The 17,550-nt window shown below is 39.1% G+C and overlaps 1 protein-coding gene across 1 annotated transcript in view; it reads left to right on the top strand.

Annotated features, from left to right (window-relative positions):
* LOC103262717 (electrogenic sodium bicarbonate cotransporter 1) overlaps positions 1-17,550 on the top strand; it is a 239,403-nt gene that overhangs the window by 107,392 nt on the left and 114,461 nt on the right. The window contains exons 6-9 of the mRNA XM_008060360.2: positions 6,609-6,696; positions 9,792-9,946; positions 10,574-10,687; positions 12,819-12,993. Coding sequence (XP_008058551.1) covers positions 6,609-6,696; positions 9,792-9,946; positions 10,574-10,687; positions 12,819-12,993 — 532 coding nt within the window. The remainder of the gene's footprint in view (positions 1-6,608; positions 6,697-9,791; positions 9,947-10,573; positions 10,688-12,818; positions 12,994-17,550) is intronic.

Here is a 17,550-nt window from a genome sequence, read left to right as displayed (position 1 = left end):
TAGAAGGATAGCTGGAGACTAGCAGATCGACACTGGGATGGCCGTGAGTGTGCCACTGCACTCCAGCCTGGGTGATGGAGTGAGACTCTAACTAAACAAACAAAAAACAAAAAAGAAGAGTTTAGAGAGAACTTGTAATCTTTAGGTTGACATCAGAAAATTGTCCGATGAATAGGACTTTTTTGGAGGAGGGTGCTTTCTGTGGGTCCCAGAGCAAGGACAGGTGACTTTCTTTTCTTGAGGTCTCCTCATGTGAGCAGCTGGGGTCATGAATTCTCCTCAGTGATGGATGGATTCTCCTCAGCTCAGATGGCCTGAGCATGATTCACTGACAGTGAAAAGAGACCCAAGGTTTGTTTTGAGCCCAGTTAGTAGGAAAATTAAGAGAAGATTTCTTTAAGGTCTCTCAATTCATAGATCACAGGGCATTCTTCCTGATGATACAGGGTTTTTCCTTTTTTTTTTTTTTTGAGTTGGAGTCTCACTCTGTCGCCCAGACTGGAGTGCAGTGACCGCTCCCGGCCACCACAATCTCGCCTGCTGGGCTCCGGCGATCCTTCTGCCTCAGCCTTCCAAGTAGCTGGAATTACAAGCATGCGCTACCACGCCCGGCTGATTTTTTGATTTATTGTAGAGATGAGGTCTCGCTGCCCAGGCGGGTCTCGAACCCGCGGGCTCAGGCAATCCACTCACCTCAGCCTCCCAAAGGCGCGGGATTACAGGCTGAGCCACCGAGCCCGGCTGGGTTTTTCCTTTTTAACCCCTTTTTATGTTTCCTAGACACTTAAGTAGGAATGATACAGTCATTGGACAAATGGCAATGGAAAGGACATGATCATAGCTTATTCGACTAATGGGATTATTGTGATTTGTGCTTTCTGTAACTTAGGTTTTTGCTTGAAAACATTCCAGCAGAGTCTTGCAGTTCTATCTGTGCAATCACCTGGCGAACAGCTGAGTCAGATAATGGCTGGAGTCCAGCCCCCTGCCCTATGGCTTTATTTACATCTCTTTGGACTATCTTTACTGGGGCTTGAAAGAAAAAAAATGCCAAGAAGCGTTAAAGAAAATTGCTTTTGCCTTTTCATTTTTATTACCATTTTTCTCTAGAAGATACAAATAAAAATATTTTAAGAGGATTCTTATTTAACAATAATAGGCATGCACCAAGTAGCAAATCATGACCAATTTTTTATCCCGCTTATCCTGTGCTCTTGTCTGGCTCATTTCTTTTTTTTTTTTTTTTTCCTTTCATACTAGAAGGTAGTGCTAGTCTAGAGGTGAAAAACGGCATCATTTGAATTAACAAAAGGAGCCACACAATTCAAAAGGATGTAATTCAATAATATTATAAAACTATTTCAGGGTAATTGTCTGAATAATAAATTCTTGCATAGTCACATTTTTCCAGGAAATAGTTTTATCCATTTGCTGTCCTCCAAACCAGTGCAAGCTGTAATCACTGAGTAGGAAGCCCCATTAGCTTTTTTCTCGTGTGTGCGTGTAAGTAATGTGGGACCATTTATGAGGGCTGCATCCTGTGAAATCCAATAAAGGAAATTCCACAAGGAATGTGGCCATCATTGTGGGACTGTGTGCATTCTATTATGTGCTTTACAATGCGTGCTCTTCTGTGGGACTTCGGCAACACCTGAAAAGTCTGTTTTTGTGTACATATTTTTTTAGGTTTTTTTTTTTTTTGAGTTGGAGTCTCACTCTGTCACTCAGACTGAAGTGCAGTGGCCGCTCCCGGCCCCCGCAGCCTCGACCTGCTGGGCTCTGGCGATCCTTCTGCCTCAGCCTTCCGAGTAGCCGGAATTATAGGCATGCGTTACCATGCCCGTCTGATTTTTTGATTTATTGTAGAGATGAGGTCTCGCTGCCCAGGCGGGTCTCGAGTGTACATATTTTTCCTTTCAAAGATGAGGGAAAGTTATGCTGCTATTGTTATTATTATCACTATTTTAAATAAGCAGTGTTACTACCACATACCTTAAAGGAAGTGTGGCTACAGCAGCTCCCCTTTCTTGTGTAGTGTTCACATGCTTCTCCATTCACTCTGTCACTTGGTTGATCTGTTGTAGCCTTCCTTGCCACTGGGCCACTATCGTCTGGGTGAATGTCTCTTTATGTAGGGGCCCTTCTTGCTATTCATATGAAAGCAAAGAAACTCTGTTCTTTGATCTTTGACAACTTGGTAGGTGATGTTCATGATTTTCCCAGCATCTTGGAGGCACTTTGCTTGCTGTCACCCTATATCTGTGCACGAAGCCACCACTAACTCATATTTCTGAGCTGTATAAGGGATTCATATTACCATTTTACAGTTGAGAGATCAAGGCAAAGGGCAGATTCACCTTCAGTGCCAGGAGTAGAACTACAGGTTTCAGACCCTAAGAGAGCTATCTAGAATGCATTGGAATAACTAAGATTAGTGTTCTCCCTTTAAGAATAATAAAAACAGCTTGTCCTTTTCTGATCTTGATTTGCACTAGAGCAAATTGTTGTTCAGTAAGCTCAAGGCCTCTTAAAAAATTAGGATGCTTACCCTTTAACTATAAGTTAATATATATTTTATGTTATGAACAATTATCTGCCTAGCAGAAACATTTTGTGCTTAATTGTCAAAATCATCTTTTAAAAAAGTCATATCAACAAGGGTACCAGCATAATGAGCATTTGTATACCTAACCCTGAATTGTATCCACATCTTTAAGATAAAAATTTAAAAAAAAAAATTAGAAGAATTGGAATGCAGGCCTTGCTTGTTCAGTTTAGTTTACTGACTAGCTGCTATTTACCACATGAATGTGGTTGATTATGATGGGTTTGTGGTCCTCGTGAATCTATTGTGAAAGCTACAGTTTAACCACACTTTCCGATGCTGTTGAAGATGAATAAGTGGTTATTCAGTTCACTGTTATTTTGAGAGAAGGGAGTAAAGGATTGGTACATGTTGGGTTTATTCTAGAAATAGTTGTGATTTATTGGGGGGAGGGTGGTGCACATCCTTTCTGAAAAAAAAAATGGAGTGGTTTGGGAAGGCTGGCTCCTTTTCTGATATTATGCTCTGTTTTTGCCTGTAATTATTTTATGAAAGTGAGTGTAGGCCTTTGGTTTCAGACACAGATCATCTGGTAAGTGCTTTTTGTTTTTTGTTGTGGAGAATGCTAGAGGCATCCTCCCTAGGCATAATTAGCTGTATAAAGAAGCTCACAAAAGTAGAAAAGGGCCTCATAAAGATTCTCGAGGCAACTAGGCACTATTAAAAATTCTAACTCTGACTTATTTCTATTTATGAGTGAATAAAAAGAATTCAGTAACATCAATTATTCTTTTTTCTGAGCTGTCAACATGGGCTGTGCCCTTCCAGTCACACAAATGTGATGTTTACTCTAATTTGTTAATAAAGAAAAAAGCTTCTGGTTAAAAATAACATCTGTCCATTGACAAAAAACAGCTTGGGTCATGAAAGGAGTTTTCAGAACATTATAAAAGCTGAGTTTGGCAGGATGTACTTCGATCATAAAAGTTGTAACAGACTTCGCTTCTTTGAAGGCTATAGGAGAGAGAACATGTTTCAGGCAAAGGAAACTTTAGCTTGTCCTGTGTGTTTAGTTTTCTCAGATCTCTCTTCCCGGTTCAATAATACAGTCCAGATTAGAGACTTCTTAAGGGTTTTCATGCCTACAAATTAAATCCTTGACTTGAGGTGATGTTTCTTGCTGTTTATGGATGCTTGGGTTCCCTCTGTGTATCATTTTAGGAGGCAGATTTACTGAATTGTTCCTGAGTGGAGTAGTGTGAAAATTTTAATTGATATGCCACCATGTTTCTGTTTGGCACTTGGTGGTATTCCATTAATAAAGAAATGAACTTTAAAAAAAAAAAAATTACACTACTCAGGAAAGAAGAAGAATATCTATATTTAGGTTACTGGATCAATATAATCTTTGTATACTGGGTTTATTGCTACAATGTGTGTTATTGACACCATTAATCTGCTGCTTTCATTCATTCTTTGACTGGCACCACTTAGCAGAGACCCAAGAATAAATATGTAATAGACGATGTGTTCCCTCCTTTCACAGGAATTACCTTGGAGGCTTCATTACTCTGTCAGCTCTCAGAATACTTACCAGTCATCTGCCGAAGTTTATGTTTGAGAACTCTTACTGACTGAGAGTGTTTTTCTCACTAACAAGAAAGTATTGTCTGGCTTTGTTGTCATAGAGACAACCTGATAATTAACTTGTATCAGTTGATAAATACATATCTATAATGTCTATTTGTGGGCTGTAATCATGATGGAGGTGATAGGGAGAGGTAGGAAGAAATACAGAGTGGTACTGGGGAAGCTTTAGATGTGATGCATTTTCGAAAAGTTAATATTTAGGTACACTGAAATAATAAAAATGGAAGCAAAAGAAATCCATTATTTAAAAATGTACTATGTCGACACAGCATCTGCCCCACTTCTTTTCTTTATTTTGGCCTAAGCTCACATTCTTACTGTGCTGTTAGGCACTTTGTAGACAGGCAAATGGAGTTGGGAAGGGTGGCCAATACTAGTATTAGTGTTTCTTAATGGGATTTGTGTTTTGCTTTAGTGGTTAAAGATTTTTTGTATGTACTGCACTCAAATCAATGATCAGTTCCTTTAGAAAAATACAGTTTACTGTCATCAAGAAGCACTATATGCAGGGGTATAAAATTGGGGGCCGGCTTCACAGAAAGGAAGGTTCTAGCAGCAATTGAACTTCAGTGTTGGAAGAACTAAAATTCAATTCTAATAATGACTCCTTACATACTTGAACAGACTTTTGTGTCTGCTGATTTCTTTTGCTATTTCGTCCATGATGATAACACTTGAAAGCGAGTGTGCTGCTTCACTCCCGAACTGGTTTTTAAGTAAATAAGTGCTAACTGGTTTTATGGTTACTCTCTGATAATAAAATCTGTGTATTCAAACCTTTAGACACCTTTTTTACATTATTGGATTTGTACCAATGAATTTCTGGGTCTTTAAAAAAATCACCTTTTGGTTTAATTTTATGATGAACAAAAGTCATTATTCACGGGCATTCAAAGTAAACATTCAAGGGCATTTTGGAATAGACCCCAAGTACTTGCTACTAATCATTTTTTATTTGAAGTGAGACATATAAGCAAATAAGTAAAAAATAAAATTCTCCTAAGCAAAGTGCTAAGCCAATTCTGGGACCATAAAATTTTACCTAAGGTTTCTTGTACCTCGTTAAGTATCCATAAGTTCTTTCCCCAGGGTGATCTATGGAAGTCATTGTTGGATAACTTTTCTTTGTTGAATCACCACACTGACATATCCACTGGGCAGGTGATATTAGGCAGAATTGTGTGGTGAAAAGACAGGCGGCAAGAAGGCCGATCTGTCTACTCCGTGTCATTTGCCAAGCACAGTCTTTGGGCTCATCCATTAACCTCCTTCTTCCTCAGTGTTTTCACCATCAAACTGAAATAGGATACCTGTTCTTATTGCAGAGGGTTGTTTGGAAACTTAACGTGACAAATGTGAAAATGCTTTGCAGGCTTTAGAAAGCTATGTAAGCATATCAGGTTATCATTTTTATTGCTCTCATTGTCTCCTCGTTAGGTAGGACATCATCAAGACAAGGATTTATCCAGTGTCACCTTTTGTATATTTTTTCTTACGCATTTGCTTCTCAGGTCCCCTTCCCCAGGGAAACACGTCTTTTCCCCTATGATTAGTGAGGATTTTCTCCTACCATGATACAAAGTGAACCTAAGTGAGGATAGGTTCATTATTGCATGTTTCAGGCTTTATTGGCTATGGAGCCATGTTTTGTGCATTGTGAAGAAAAAAAAGGTTTGGAAATGAAAATGAGGACACCCACAAAAGAATTTTAACTGACTGTGAATGATACTTTATTTTGAATTTCTATTTCCTTGCTTTGACTGTCAGTATGTGGCTTACTTGTAGAAAACTTTTTTCTTGTAGAGGTTTTTTTTTTTGTTTGTTTGTTTGTTTGTTTTTTAAGTAGGATTTATTGAGAGCACAGAAAAGCTCCCACAGAAGGAGGGGACCCGAGGAGGTTGCCCAAAGACTTGTTTTTTGTTGACTCTCAGTCACTTCTGCGTAGAAACATTTTTTTTTAAAGTATGGTGACAATCCTCTGTCACTTCCCATATTGGGTAAGGAAAAGTCAGAGAAATGTGAAGATGTACTAAGACTTTCTAGTTATTGTGCTTAATGGGTTTGTACCAATGATTCTGAGAGTCAGTAGGAATGGTGCAAGAAGAAAAGTTTAAAAGAGAAAGATAGAATGACTCATAAGGTGCATACATTGAGCCTTTCCTGTTCAATAAAAAAAATCTTCTAAGTTTTCTGGTATACATTCTCTTTTGTCTCCAAATAAACTTAACATTGAATTTTGTTTCACAATAGTGTGAAAGAATGTTCTTGATATTACCAAGAATATTGCGTTTGTTTCGAAGTTGCATTCTAGATCCAGCTTTTTTATGAACTAGGCTACATGTCTGCCAGTTTTATGTATGTTGAGTTTGATGAAGTGTGTGTTATAGACTTTGCTTCTTTCCTTTTCTGCTAGGTTCTTGTTCATTCTCTTAGGTCCGAAGGGGAAAGCCAAGTCCTACCACGAGATTGGCAGAGCCATCGCTACCTTGATGTCTGATGAGGTAGGAATCAAGAAGATGGGGTTCTGGGGCTGTTGAGTCATGTTCATCCTGTGAGTTGGCTGCCACTATGTGTTCTCTTGGCATTATGTGGTTACCAGGCTTCTTCACCAGACATGAGGCACAGTCGTAGCTGGCAAATGAGCTGACTCCTATTCAGCAGTTTTTTTTTGAGTTGGAGTCTCACTGTGTCACCCAGGCTGGAGTGCAGTGGTATGTATACTCATGGCCACTGCAGCCTCGACCTGCTGGGTTCAGGTGATCCTTCTGCTTCAGCCTTCCAAGTAGCTGAAACTACAGGCGTATGCCACCATGTCCAGCTGATGTTTTTAATTTATTGTAGAGACATGATCTCACCAAGTTGCCCAGATTGGTCTCTAATCCCAGGTCTCTGGCAGTGCTCTCACCTTGGCCTCCCAAAGTGCTGGGATTACAGGTTTGAACTACCGTGCCCGGCTCCTATTACCATTTTCAGAAAGCAAGGCATGCCCTTTGTTTTTATGTTGGATTCCAAACTCTTTGTTGGAATAAAACATATTTTCTTTTCTTTTTGTAAACATTTTTAATTCTTAAAATTGATGTATGCTAAATATTCTTTAAAAACTTCAAGATCGTCCGGGCCTGGTGGTTCATGCCTATAATCCCAGCACTTTGGAAAGCCAAGGCAGGAGGATCACTGGAGGCCAGGAGTTTTTTGTAGGACCCTGTCTCTACAATAAGAAAGAAAGAAAGAAAAAGCTCAAAGTTGTTGTATTAACTTAAACTTTTTCTGTTAAATTGTTTACATATAAATTCTGGGAATCCAAATAACTACATGCTATATTTTTTCAGAAATGACTGGTTCTATAAAATAATGCATAATAAAATGGATAATGCATTTTTCCCTTAGGTATCAGAAATAGCATGTGTTTATGATTTTGTTGTTCTGTGGTAAGGAATGATACACATCCCAAAATGCATTATCAACCATTCCAACAGAGTGTCTAATACAGGTGCTTTGGAATTATGACCCCATTTACTCTAAAAACAGCTTGAATGCTGTTACATGCATTTTGAACATGATACAACTCTGAACTAGTCTCATAGGAGGAGAAATACAGTTAAAATATAGGATTATTAGCCGGGCTTGGTGGCTCAGCCTGTAATCCTGCGCCTTTGGGAGGCTGAGGTGAGTGGATTGCCTGAGCCAGCGGGTTCGAGACCCGCCTGGGCAGTGAGACCTCATCTCTACAATAAATAAAAAAATCAGCCGGGCGTGGTAGCACATGCCTGTAATTCCGGCTACTTGGAAGGCTGAGGCTGAAGGATCGCCGGAGCCCAGCAGGCGAGGCTGCGATGGCCAGGAGCGGTCACTGCACTCCAGTCTGGGCGACAGAGTGAGACTCCAACTCAAAAAAAAAAAAATTGGATTATTAATTTCTGATTTTGTGTCTTTCTAGTTTACTCTCTCCCCAAATGTTTTGCTTTTGCTTCATTGCTTGATTTGTCCAATTTTCCTTGTGTTGAGTGGAGAATAGGGTCCCTTTCTCTTTAGTTATAGAAACTCTGTATGGTGATTACTCAGGTGGTTACTTTATTCTGGGACTGAGAGCATGGAAGCATGGCTATGCCGATTTTTCTCCTCAAGGGAACATTTATTTTCCTCATCTTAGTAAGTTCATTTATTTATTTTTTATATTTTAATAATGTCTCTCTCTTTTTAAAAATCCTTCCTCATGATGTATCAATTCGGAATACCTTAGACTGCAAGTGACAGATTTATAGTGGCTTAAAAATTTGGGATTTGCTTTTCTCACGTAACAATTTTAGAGGTAGGAATTGCTGGAGTTGGTTTAACCTAACTGTTTAATGATAGATCAAGAGCTCAAGCTCTTGCTTTATGGTCTTAGATGGCACCCCCCCCCACCCCCATCAATATGGTAAAACAAAATGGTCTGTAGTCAGCTCCAGTCATCTCATTTATATTTAGGATAGGAAGAAGGGTGGGGTGATGTAATTGCCTCTGTCTCTTTTAACAGGTGATCTAAAACTTTCTCAAGATAGCCTTTTTCTTATATCTTATGGGTTGGGACTGTCAGTCTTTCTCTGCAGGGCTGACAGGGAAAGTGAGTCTCTGACTTTCCAGCTTCTAATTGGGAGTAGCAAGAGAAAATGAGGTTGAAGATGGCCGGGTCTGCCACAGATGATGTGCTGTCATTTTGTATCACCCTCCCCTCCCCTCCACAAGCTCCAGACTGTTAAATGTTACTTAATTTATAGCTCTTAAAAATAAATTTCCAGGAGAAGAGATTTAGTTAGCAGTTTTAAGGATAGATAAGGGTGTTGAATGGGGGCCATCTTCTCTTCTGAAGACTAAAGAATTTGCTTATGATGTATGAAAGACTTAGGCTATATGTAAAGAACTTTCAGATCATCAGCTCAGTTAGAAGAATGGAATGATTGACAAAAAAGATTGTGTACGTTTTTCAAACCTCTTTCTTTGGACCTCTGTATGTATAAAGGATATGAAACATTTGCTGCCTTAGATGGTTTAGTCATTGCCTTGCTAAAAGATAGACAGATGAGCCTCTAATAATGAGCTGCTAATAGCACTCAGATTTTTCTTTAATATCTCATATTATTCGTGTGTTTGAGAACTGCAGTGTTTGGATCTTAACCTGATCTTAACACTCAGCTTGAACTTTTCCTCCTTGAATTATCAGGAATAGTTTGTCGCAACTGTTTTCATTTCAGGGAATGACTTCTCAGTCTATTTCTCCAAACCATTTTCATCTGGTTTCCATAGCAACTGTATCAGTAGTGGCACATACGAGTGGGAGCTGAAAGGCAATGTTGTTTTACAATATTGATAGGAAAAAAAAACACATAAAACCATTGCTATTTCTCATGCCTCTACCTCTGTTCTTTGAGATCATAATCTGAATACCTACCTATTTGGGGGCAGGCTAAACAATAGGAACTAGAAGAGCATGGATGTGGAATATCACAGTGGGTTATGGAACTTGGCATGGGTGTGAGGACATTCTTAAGACCTGACATGGTGTGAGACACGCAGAGAGTTCTCTTGTTGGATCAGCATATCTTTTACTGTTCTTTAGGTGTTCCATGACATTGCTTATAAAGCAAAAGACAGGCATGACCTGATTGCTGGCATTGATGAATTCCTAGATGAAGTCATTGTCCTTCCACCTGGGGAATGGGATCCAGCAATCAGGATAGAGCCCCCTAAGAGTCTTCCATCATCTGATAAAAGGTAAATTATCAGGCAATTGAGAAATTTCAGTTGCTGGGATACGCCTGGGAAAGAGGTTGTGTTAAAGAAAGTGAGGTCAGGCTGTTGCTCTAATATTTTCAGGTTCCCATTTAATTTGATGTATTTCATCAAATGAATCATTTATGTGTCTCGGTTTCACATTTCCTGGACACTGTAAAATAAATGTTATATGTTGTGATGTTCTTCAGTTGTTATAACTCAGAGATCTCAGATTACGATATGGGAATGTGTCACATTCATTCCTTGGGGACTCCTTGTACATGCGGAAAGATCAGTTTACTGAAGATGAGTCCTTGAAGATTTACAAGGTTAAGAAATTAGGTAAGATAGTTAGGGAGAAACCATTTTCTGAAAATCTATGATTTCCCAGGTGAAACAGTCTTCCTCTTATAAGACATATAGCTCATTAAACTTTCCTATTCTTTCAGTCATTTCTCTTGGCTCTAAATATTATACCTCAAGAATTGTCTTGTTAGGATGGCAGGAAGAAGTAATAATCTCTCTCCCAAAGGGTTTTCACTCCATCTCTCCGTTAGCCACTCCATGATACAGCTAAGAAGCAAACAAATAAACTAATATACTCTTGGGCTCTGTTGTCTCGCTTAGAAAGAATATGTACTCAGGTGGAGAGAGCGTTCAGATGAATGGGGACACGCCCCATGATGGAGGACATGGAGGAGGAGGACACGGGGATTGTGAAGAACTACAGAGAACTGGACGGTAACTGACAGATCCTGTCGCCATTCATGACAAAACTCTCCTGAAATCTAAGTTGCCCTTCGTCTTTCTATCAGCATTTTATTTACTAGTTTGTTCTTTTGTTTAGCCAACAAATATGTATAATGTGTCTGCTCATCACAGGCGCTGGGGATATAACAGTGGATTAAATGAGGCTTACTGCCCTTATGGGTGTGACCTTGGGATGACAGGAGACAGACAGTAGGCAAATAAGAAAGTGTGGTGATGGCTTTATGAGGAAAATCAAGGCAGAAATAAGGACTTTGGGAAATGAAGAATCGCATTCCAATTTTAGACCAAGCTGTCAGAGAAAGCCTTATGAGAATGACAACCTTTTAGGAAAGTACTGAAGGAGATGGGATACAGACCCCATGGGTGCCAGGGGAAAGAGGCTGCAGCATAGAGTGCCTGGCATGTGGCTGGGCTGGCAGTGAGGCCACGTGACTGGAGAGGTGAGACCATGGGGTGGCAGAGTGGGGGTCAGAGAGATGGCGGGAGAACTGGCTGGCGTGCCATCCTTCCCAAGTTGACTTTCATGGTTCCATCTCTCACCTGCACACTTATTCAAATGTGAGTAATTTGTAGAGAAAGGCATGGCTGATGGGTCGTTGTTTTGTCTTCTTAGCCAGAATTCGGGCTTCCCAGCTTGCTGCATCTAATTTCTTTTCATAAGTCTACTTCTCCACTGTTAGCGTCTTCATTTTAGTTTGGACTTGGTAAAATTTTAAGTGGGATACTTATTTTATGAAGATAAAACTTAAAAAATATGGCAGGACTTTTTTGCAACCCCAAAAGTACATCATTTCAATATGCAGTTGAATCGGAATAAAATGAAGTTATTTTCTTCTTCTGATGACCCACTTGGGTTTCTCTCCCAAATTATCAGGAAATTATTTCCCTTTCTTTTCTTCTTAAAAGTAGAGAATATACAATGCAACCTTTTTTTCTCCCCCATTTTACAAAATAGTTATTTGTAAACTATTCCCATTAGGAATATCCTTTTCCTTTCCTACAGATATGAGTTCTTGAATTTAATTTTTTGTTTAATTAGATTGTATTTTATTCTTCCATAGCTCACTTTTCCTAAGTGCACTGAGTGTCTATAATATGCCCAGAGCCATGCACAGTTTCTGTGCATTCTAAGAAAACTCAAGCAGGGCACTGAGGCAGCTAAGGTTCAGTGGGTGCCCAAACAGATAGACAGTTCTGATAAAGTGTGATAGCCCAGAGTGGACATATGCCCCTGTAGGGCCAAGACTTCAGATGAGAGCAGTTGAACTTTGGAAGAGGGTATTGTAGGCAAACACCAGGGCATGGGAGGACTGAGGTATGAGATTGAGAACTCCCCTGGGAGTGTGAGTAGACTGATGTGTGAGTCATTCCTCTGACCTGCTGACGCTTGTCATGGGGCTCAACTGCACCTTCCTCTTCACAGGTGTGCATGGCTTCCCCCTTCATGTTCTTACCCCAAAGTTACCATCTTGGAGGCCTGTTGCAACTACCCTATCTAAAATTTCAGCCACCTCTTCTCCAATTAACAAAACTCTCTTCTCCACTTACTTCTTCCCTTGATTTTTAGCACTATGCTTTTACCTATTTATCTTGTTTTTTGTCTGCCTCACCTCCCAAAGCCAATCTCATGAAAGGCAGGGCTTTTTGGCCCATGTTGTCCACTGTTGTATCCTCAGCACCCAGAATGGTGTCAGAGGTGCTTAATAAACATCTGTGGGATGAAAGAATGGGTAAAAAAATGAGTGAGTGAGTGAATGAATGAGGGTGGAAAGGACACTATGGCAAGACGATAAAGGCCGCAATATAATCTCACATAATTTGATATTTTTCTTTGGGTAAAGAAAAGTTTTAACTTATCTGCATGGTTTACTTTTACCTAAAGATCAACTGACTGGTCTTGAGGGAGTGTGACACCTAATTTGGTAGCCAAAAAAGAAAGATAGAATAAACTGTATTCCTTCACAGTTTTCTGGTTTCATGTTATGTGGTTAAGGGCTGTCATTGACTCAGATACTTTAAATATAAATTCTTTGTGATGAGTTATCTCCTGGTCAACTTGGCAATTTTACCCTTAGTTCTATGTCTGCTTTCCCCTGCCTAGGTTCTGTGGTGGACTCATTAAGGACATCAAGAGGAAAGCACCATTTTTTGCCAGTGATTTTTATGACGCTTTAAATATTCAGGCTCTTTCGGCCATTCTCTTCATTTATCTGGCAACTGTAACAAACGCCATCACTTTTGGAGGGCTGCTCGGGGATGCCACTGACAACATGCAGGTGGGTATGGTTTTGGAGCAGACGCAAATAGTACAGCCCAGATTGCCTTCCTCACCCCTACAGCTCGGCAAGAAGCAGATGGCCTTTCAGTCACTCCGCGTGATTTTCTTTCTTTTACTGGATGCTGCATTTTACTTTGCTTCTGGCCTGCTGCTATATTTTCAGTATTTTAGTAATTACAAAAATAGCTTGATGAAATCTGGCTTGAGTCACAAGTAGGGGAAAGAAGGGAAGGAAATGAAGATACACAATTCTATTTGGGCAAAAGCATCTCAGCTACTTTAACACTATGCAGTGCACAAGGGTTAATCTCTAGTACCTTGAGTATGCAGACCATATTCTGTTCAACTTGGGGATTACACTTTTTTTGAGAATATATGATTAGCTTAATTTTACACATGAAGATATAGCATCAAATGATTAAGCGACCTGCTCAAGGTTAGATCTGCATGCCTACCTGTGTAATTTGGGTTTAATGAATACAAGCCAAGAGTTGTTTCTCTGTAAGTGGACCTGGTTCTCATTAAGCTATAAAGACTCTGACTTGACTTATATACAATTAATTGTGACCACAATTTGCTGGTTACTTTGCAGATGTTATTTGCCTTCCTTTTGCAACAATAATAGCAATGTTTCAGTGATGGAAAAGATGTTTTAAATTCTCTCAACCAATCAGAAAAAGTACACACAAAACTACTTTTAGTTGATCCAGTCATTTTAAAAAAAAGGCAATGTGTTAAGTGTTGAAAGTAGAGTAGTAAATGAAGGCGATTTCCTTAAAAAAGAACCAGATTCAAGCCTTTTCCAAACTGTATTCTTCACCTTGCTACTTATTATTATTTAACCTTTATGATATTCATAAGTGGTGCCAGCCAGCTTGTCTAAAAAAAAAAAATACAGCTAATTCCAAATAATTGCTTTTCTTCTACTTTAGTTTTCTTTCCTGGATACATTCATGTTCTAGATTTTTGGCGAAATACAAAAATGAGATGGAGGCTATCACATCTATGTTGACGCAAGTAAAAAGGGAGAGATTACTTTAAACAATTGTTTTAGTTTAAGTGCATTTGTATCTTTTAGCCCTTGTGTATGACTGCATAGCATATTACCCCCAAAAGTTAGAGGCCTGAAACAACCGTTTTATTACTCACCTTCATGGTTTGGGAAGTTGATGGGCTCAGCTGCGTGGTTCTCTCTTCAGTTCCTCACACACGTGCAGTCAGATGGCAGCAGAGGTGGAAGGTGCGCAATAGCTTCTTTACTCACATGTCAATTCCTGAACTGGGATGTCTGGAACAGCTGGGGCCTGGGGACTCTGCACACGACTTTTCTACATGGCTAGCTGAGGCTTCCTCACAGCATGGGAACAGTGATGTCTTCTAAGAGCATATGTTCCATCAGAAAGAGGAAAGTACCACTCAGCTTTGCTTGTTCCCATGTGACTATGTAGTTCGTTTTCTTATTTTTGAAGAGAGGCCTACAATTCTAATTCTTAGTGAAATGTGGTGAGTATTAAATATTGGCACCTGGCTAACATTTAAAAAATAATAATGTGCTAGCCAAAGAACATGCACCCTTGTGTTCCTAGCACAGGTTGTGGAGAACAAGTGTGGTAGGATTTGGAGATGAAGTTTACTGAGAGAGTGTTTTTGTTTCTTTTTCCTCATTCATAAGATAAGGATGATTAAATTAAGTTGTAATAGTGATATCAGTAATACAGTTTTTATAAAATCTGATCTGTATCCAAGTTGGGCAACTATTCGTCATCTAAATGACGGCATAATGATAACTAAAACAGATCATTTTCAAGAAAACAAGTGGAGAAGAGAGCACTGGGAGGCACTCTGTGGCCAGCCTGAAGAAGAGAAAACAGGCAGCCATATGTTAAGAAAATAAAATAAAGCTGTGGTTTTGAGAGGGGGATGGTAAGAACAAAACTGTCTTTGCGTCAGAATGTAACTTGGCTTTCTTGTGCAGGTAATTTCAAAACATTGTTTTTGATGGGCATTCCTCTCGTTGTTTGAGTATGGGACATTGCAACACTTCTTGTGTGTATTAGTTTGGTGTCTTTTTGAATTGAATTGGAATCCTTTGTAATCTCATAAGCCTTGGTTTTAGAATACTGCATCTGACATGAGGGAAGAAGCCTCTTTTGATCCCTCCTAGGTGAATTAACTTCTGTATGAATGAGTTCTTGGGAAAGTAGAACTCTGTTGTGTAACATACGCAGTTAGCATAGTAATTTTCTCCTCTGTGATATATGATCTGGAAATGGCCTTGTAGTAGAGTTAGCTGTTTTCTGGGTTCTGAAGACTTCAGGAGAAACATGAATGCTTCCAGTGCTTCAGAATGTTAAATAGTTCACTAAAATAACATTTTGCTGGATATTACTTCTAGGAGTTGACTTTCAGATTTATGAGAATATTTTCTAGACATGATTATTTTATTAAGAGATATTATAGTCTTTATTGATAATTTCACTGGATTTGTGAACACATTGTTTTAAAGTTTTCTGTGAATGAAAATGCCAAAGAACATATTTTTTTTTCTCTCCCTTTGGAAGCCCTCTCCTTTAAGAGATATATTGGCAAAGTCTTCCTCCTAGACTACAATTTAGTGCATCTAGGTGTCATGATGGGTGGCAGAAACACTGAAAAAGAAGGTTAGAAAATTAAGGACTGTTAATATATATTTGTTGAACTGAAATTCAACAAATTGTTTTATCAGTTTTAAGGATTAGGGCGTAAAGTAATGTAATATATGGAAGAACATTTCTTCACTAAAAGGGTGTACATTTTACCATATAAAATTTTTGATTTTCTGGCAGAAGTCTTCTTGACTTGGCATCAGGACAAGAAAATATTTCATGGATTTGGTGTGAAAGCCCAAGTCATTTCACAGGTCTGTGGCAGAGGTTAATTCATTCCTTTGTAAATATTTATGGAGTGTCTACTATGTGTTTTAAGTGCTGGGGATAAAGATAGGTGAGCAAAATAGACAAGCATTCCAATTCTGAATCTCAGTTACAGTCTAGGGTGTTGATGAAAACAGTCTTTTTCAGAACTTCCAAGAGCTACCAATAGTGGTGTGTAGTGGGCTTCACTCGCTTTTCTAAACGCTAGACCAAGACTAAGCAGAAAAGCATTGGCGAAGCCCAAAATAATCTGCAATTATGTCACATGCCTTCATAAATGTGGCAGTGGGTTATTCTCAAAAGCACAGGCAGCTCAAATGAGTCAACTGAGAACAGTGTCCTTGCTTTTAAAGGCAGACAACTCAGAAATGGTTCACATAGGGCCTTTATTGTCAGGCTACAAATAGACATGGGTGCTGGATAGAAGCATGTTGTGAAAACACAGCTGAGTCACTGCACGGCTGTTGTCTAAGCAAACTCTTCTGCCAGCTTCGTTCAGGAGGTCTTGTCTGCTTGAAGGCAGACATTTACATTTAAGCATTCATTTCAGAACTGTATATATCTCATTAGAAGCAGATGATCTTGGAGTTACGTAGATCATTTCCCATGGAACCATTCTAAGTAAAACAATGGAGGCTCTAATGGCTCCAAATATAATCAAATTATAATGCTAACATAGATGACGGAATGAGTTTCTTCAGCTTAGCATACATGTTTTGCCCATCAGGCTGCTCTGAGAGGACTCGGGGGCTTCCAGAATGGGCATCCACAGATTTCATGTTAATTGTGGGCAACTAAAGTTAAGCTTGGGCTTCTGGGTGCAACTAAACCCCTCTTCCAAGAGTCGGTCTTACATTCATCTGGGATCCAACTTAGCTTGTGACTGTTCCCTGTGTTTAGAGCTCAACAGCAAAGAACTAGAGCATAAACTTTCTGAAGTCTGAGAATGGCCAACACTGTTAGTGTCCTTTTCAGTAGGTCCCATCATAAAACTCTGGTCTCCTTGACATATTGTCAGGTAAACAAAGACTTTTCAGTCTTATCATCCTAAAAATATGTTCCTTTCACAACTAAACTCTTTGTTACCATGTATGCCACCTCACCATGTTGTGTAGCCATCCCTCAGGGGTCAGTGGAGAACTGGTTCCTGCGCCCCCTATGTCCACAGATGCCAGAATGCATGAATGCTCCAGTCCCTTATATAAAGGGCATAGTATTTGTATATAACCTATGCATATCCTCCCGTATACTTTAAGTCATCTCTAGATTACTTGTAGTACCTAATACAATGTAAATGCTATGGAATACTTGTTATACTGTATTTTTAAAATTTATTAGTTTTTATTGTTTTATTTTTTAATTGTTTTTTTTTCCTCAAATATTTTTGATCCACAGTTGGTTAAAACCACTGATGTGGATGGAACCTGCTGATACGGATGGGCTTACTCTATTTATATTCTTGTTTGCCAAAAAAGAATATTGCTCTATTCATTAAGCTACTTCATATTAAATTGTTAAATGCCAATGTATATTTTCACCAGAATTTATCACCACTACAGGTTTTTCATTCAAAGTACTGTCTGAATGGAACCTTGATATCAACCTAAATCAACACATATTTATAGATTGCTGAGTTTATGGGC

The sequence above is a fragment of the Carlito syrichta genome, unplaced genomic scaffold, assembly GCF_000164805.1.
Source record: "Carlito syrichta isolate Samal-C Ts95f unplaced genomic scaffold, Tarsius_syrichta-2.0.1 Scaffold304598, whole genome shotgun sequence".
NCBI classification, from domain to species: Eukaryota; Metazoa; Chordata; class Mammalia; order Primates; family Tarsiidae; genus Carlito; species Carlito syrichta.
The sequence above is the reverse complement of the archived record's forward strand: the minus strand, read 5'-3'. Positions and strand labels throughout refer to the sequence as shown.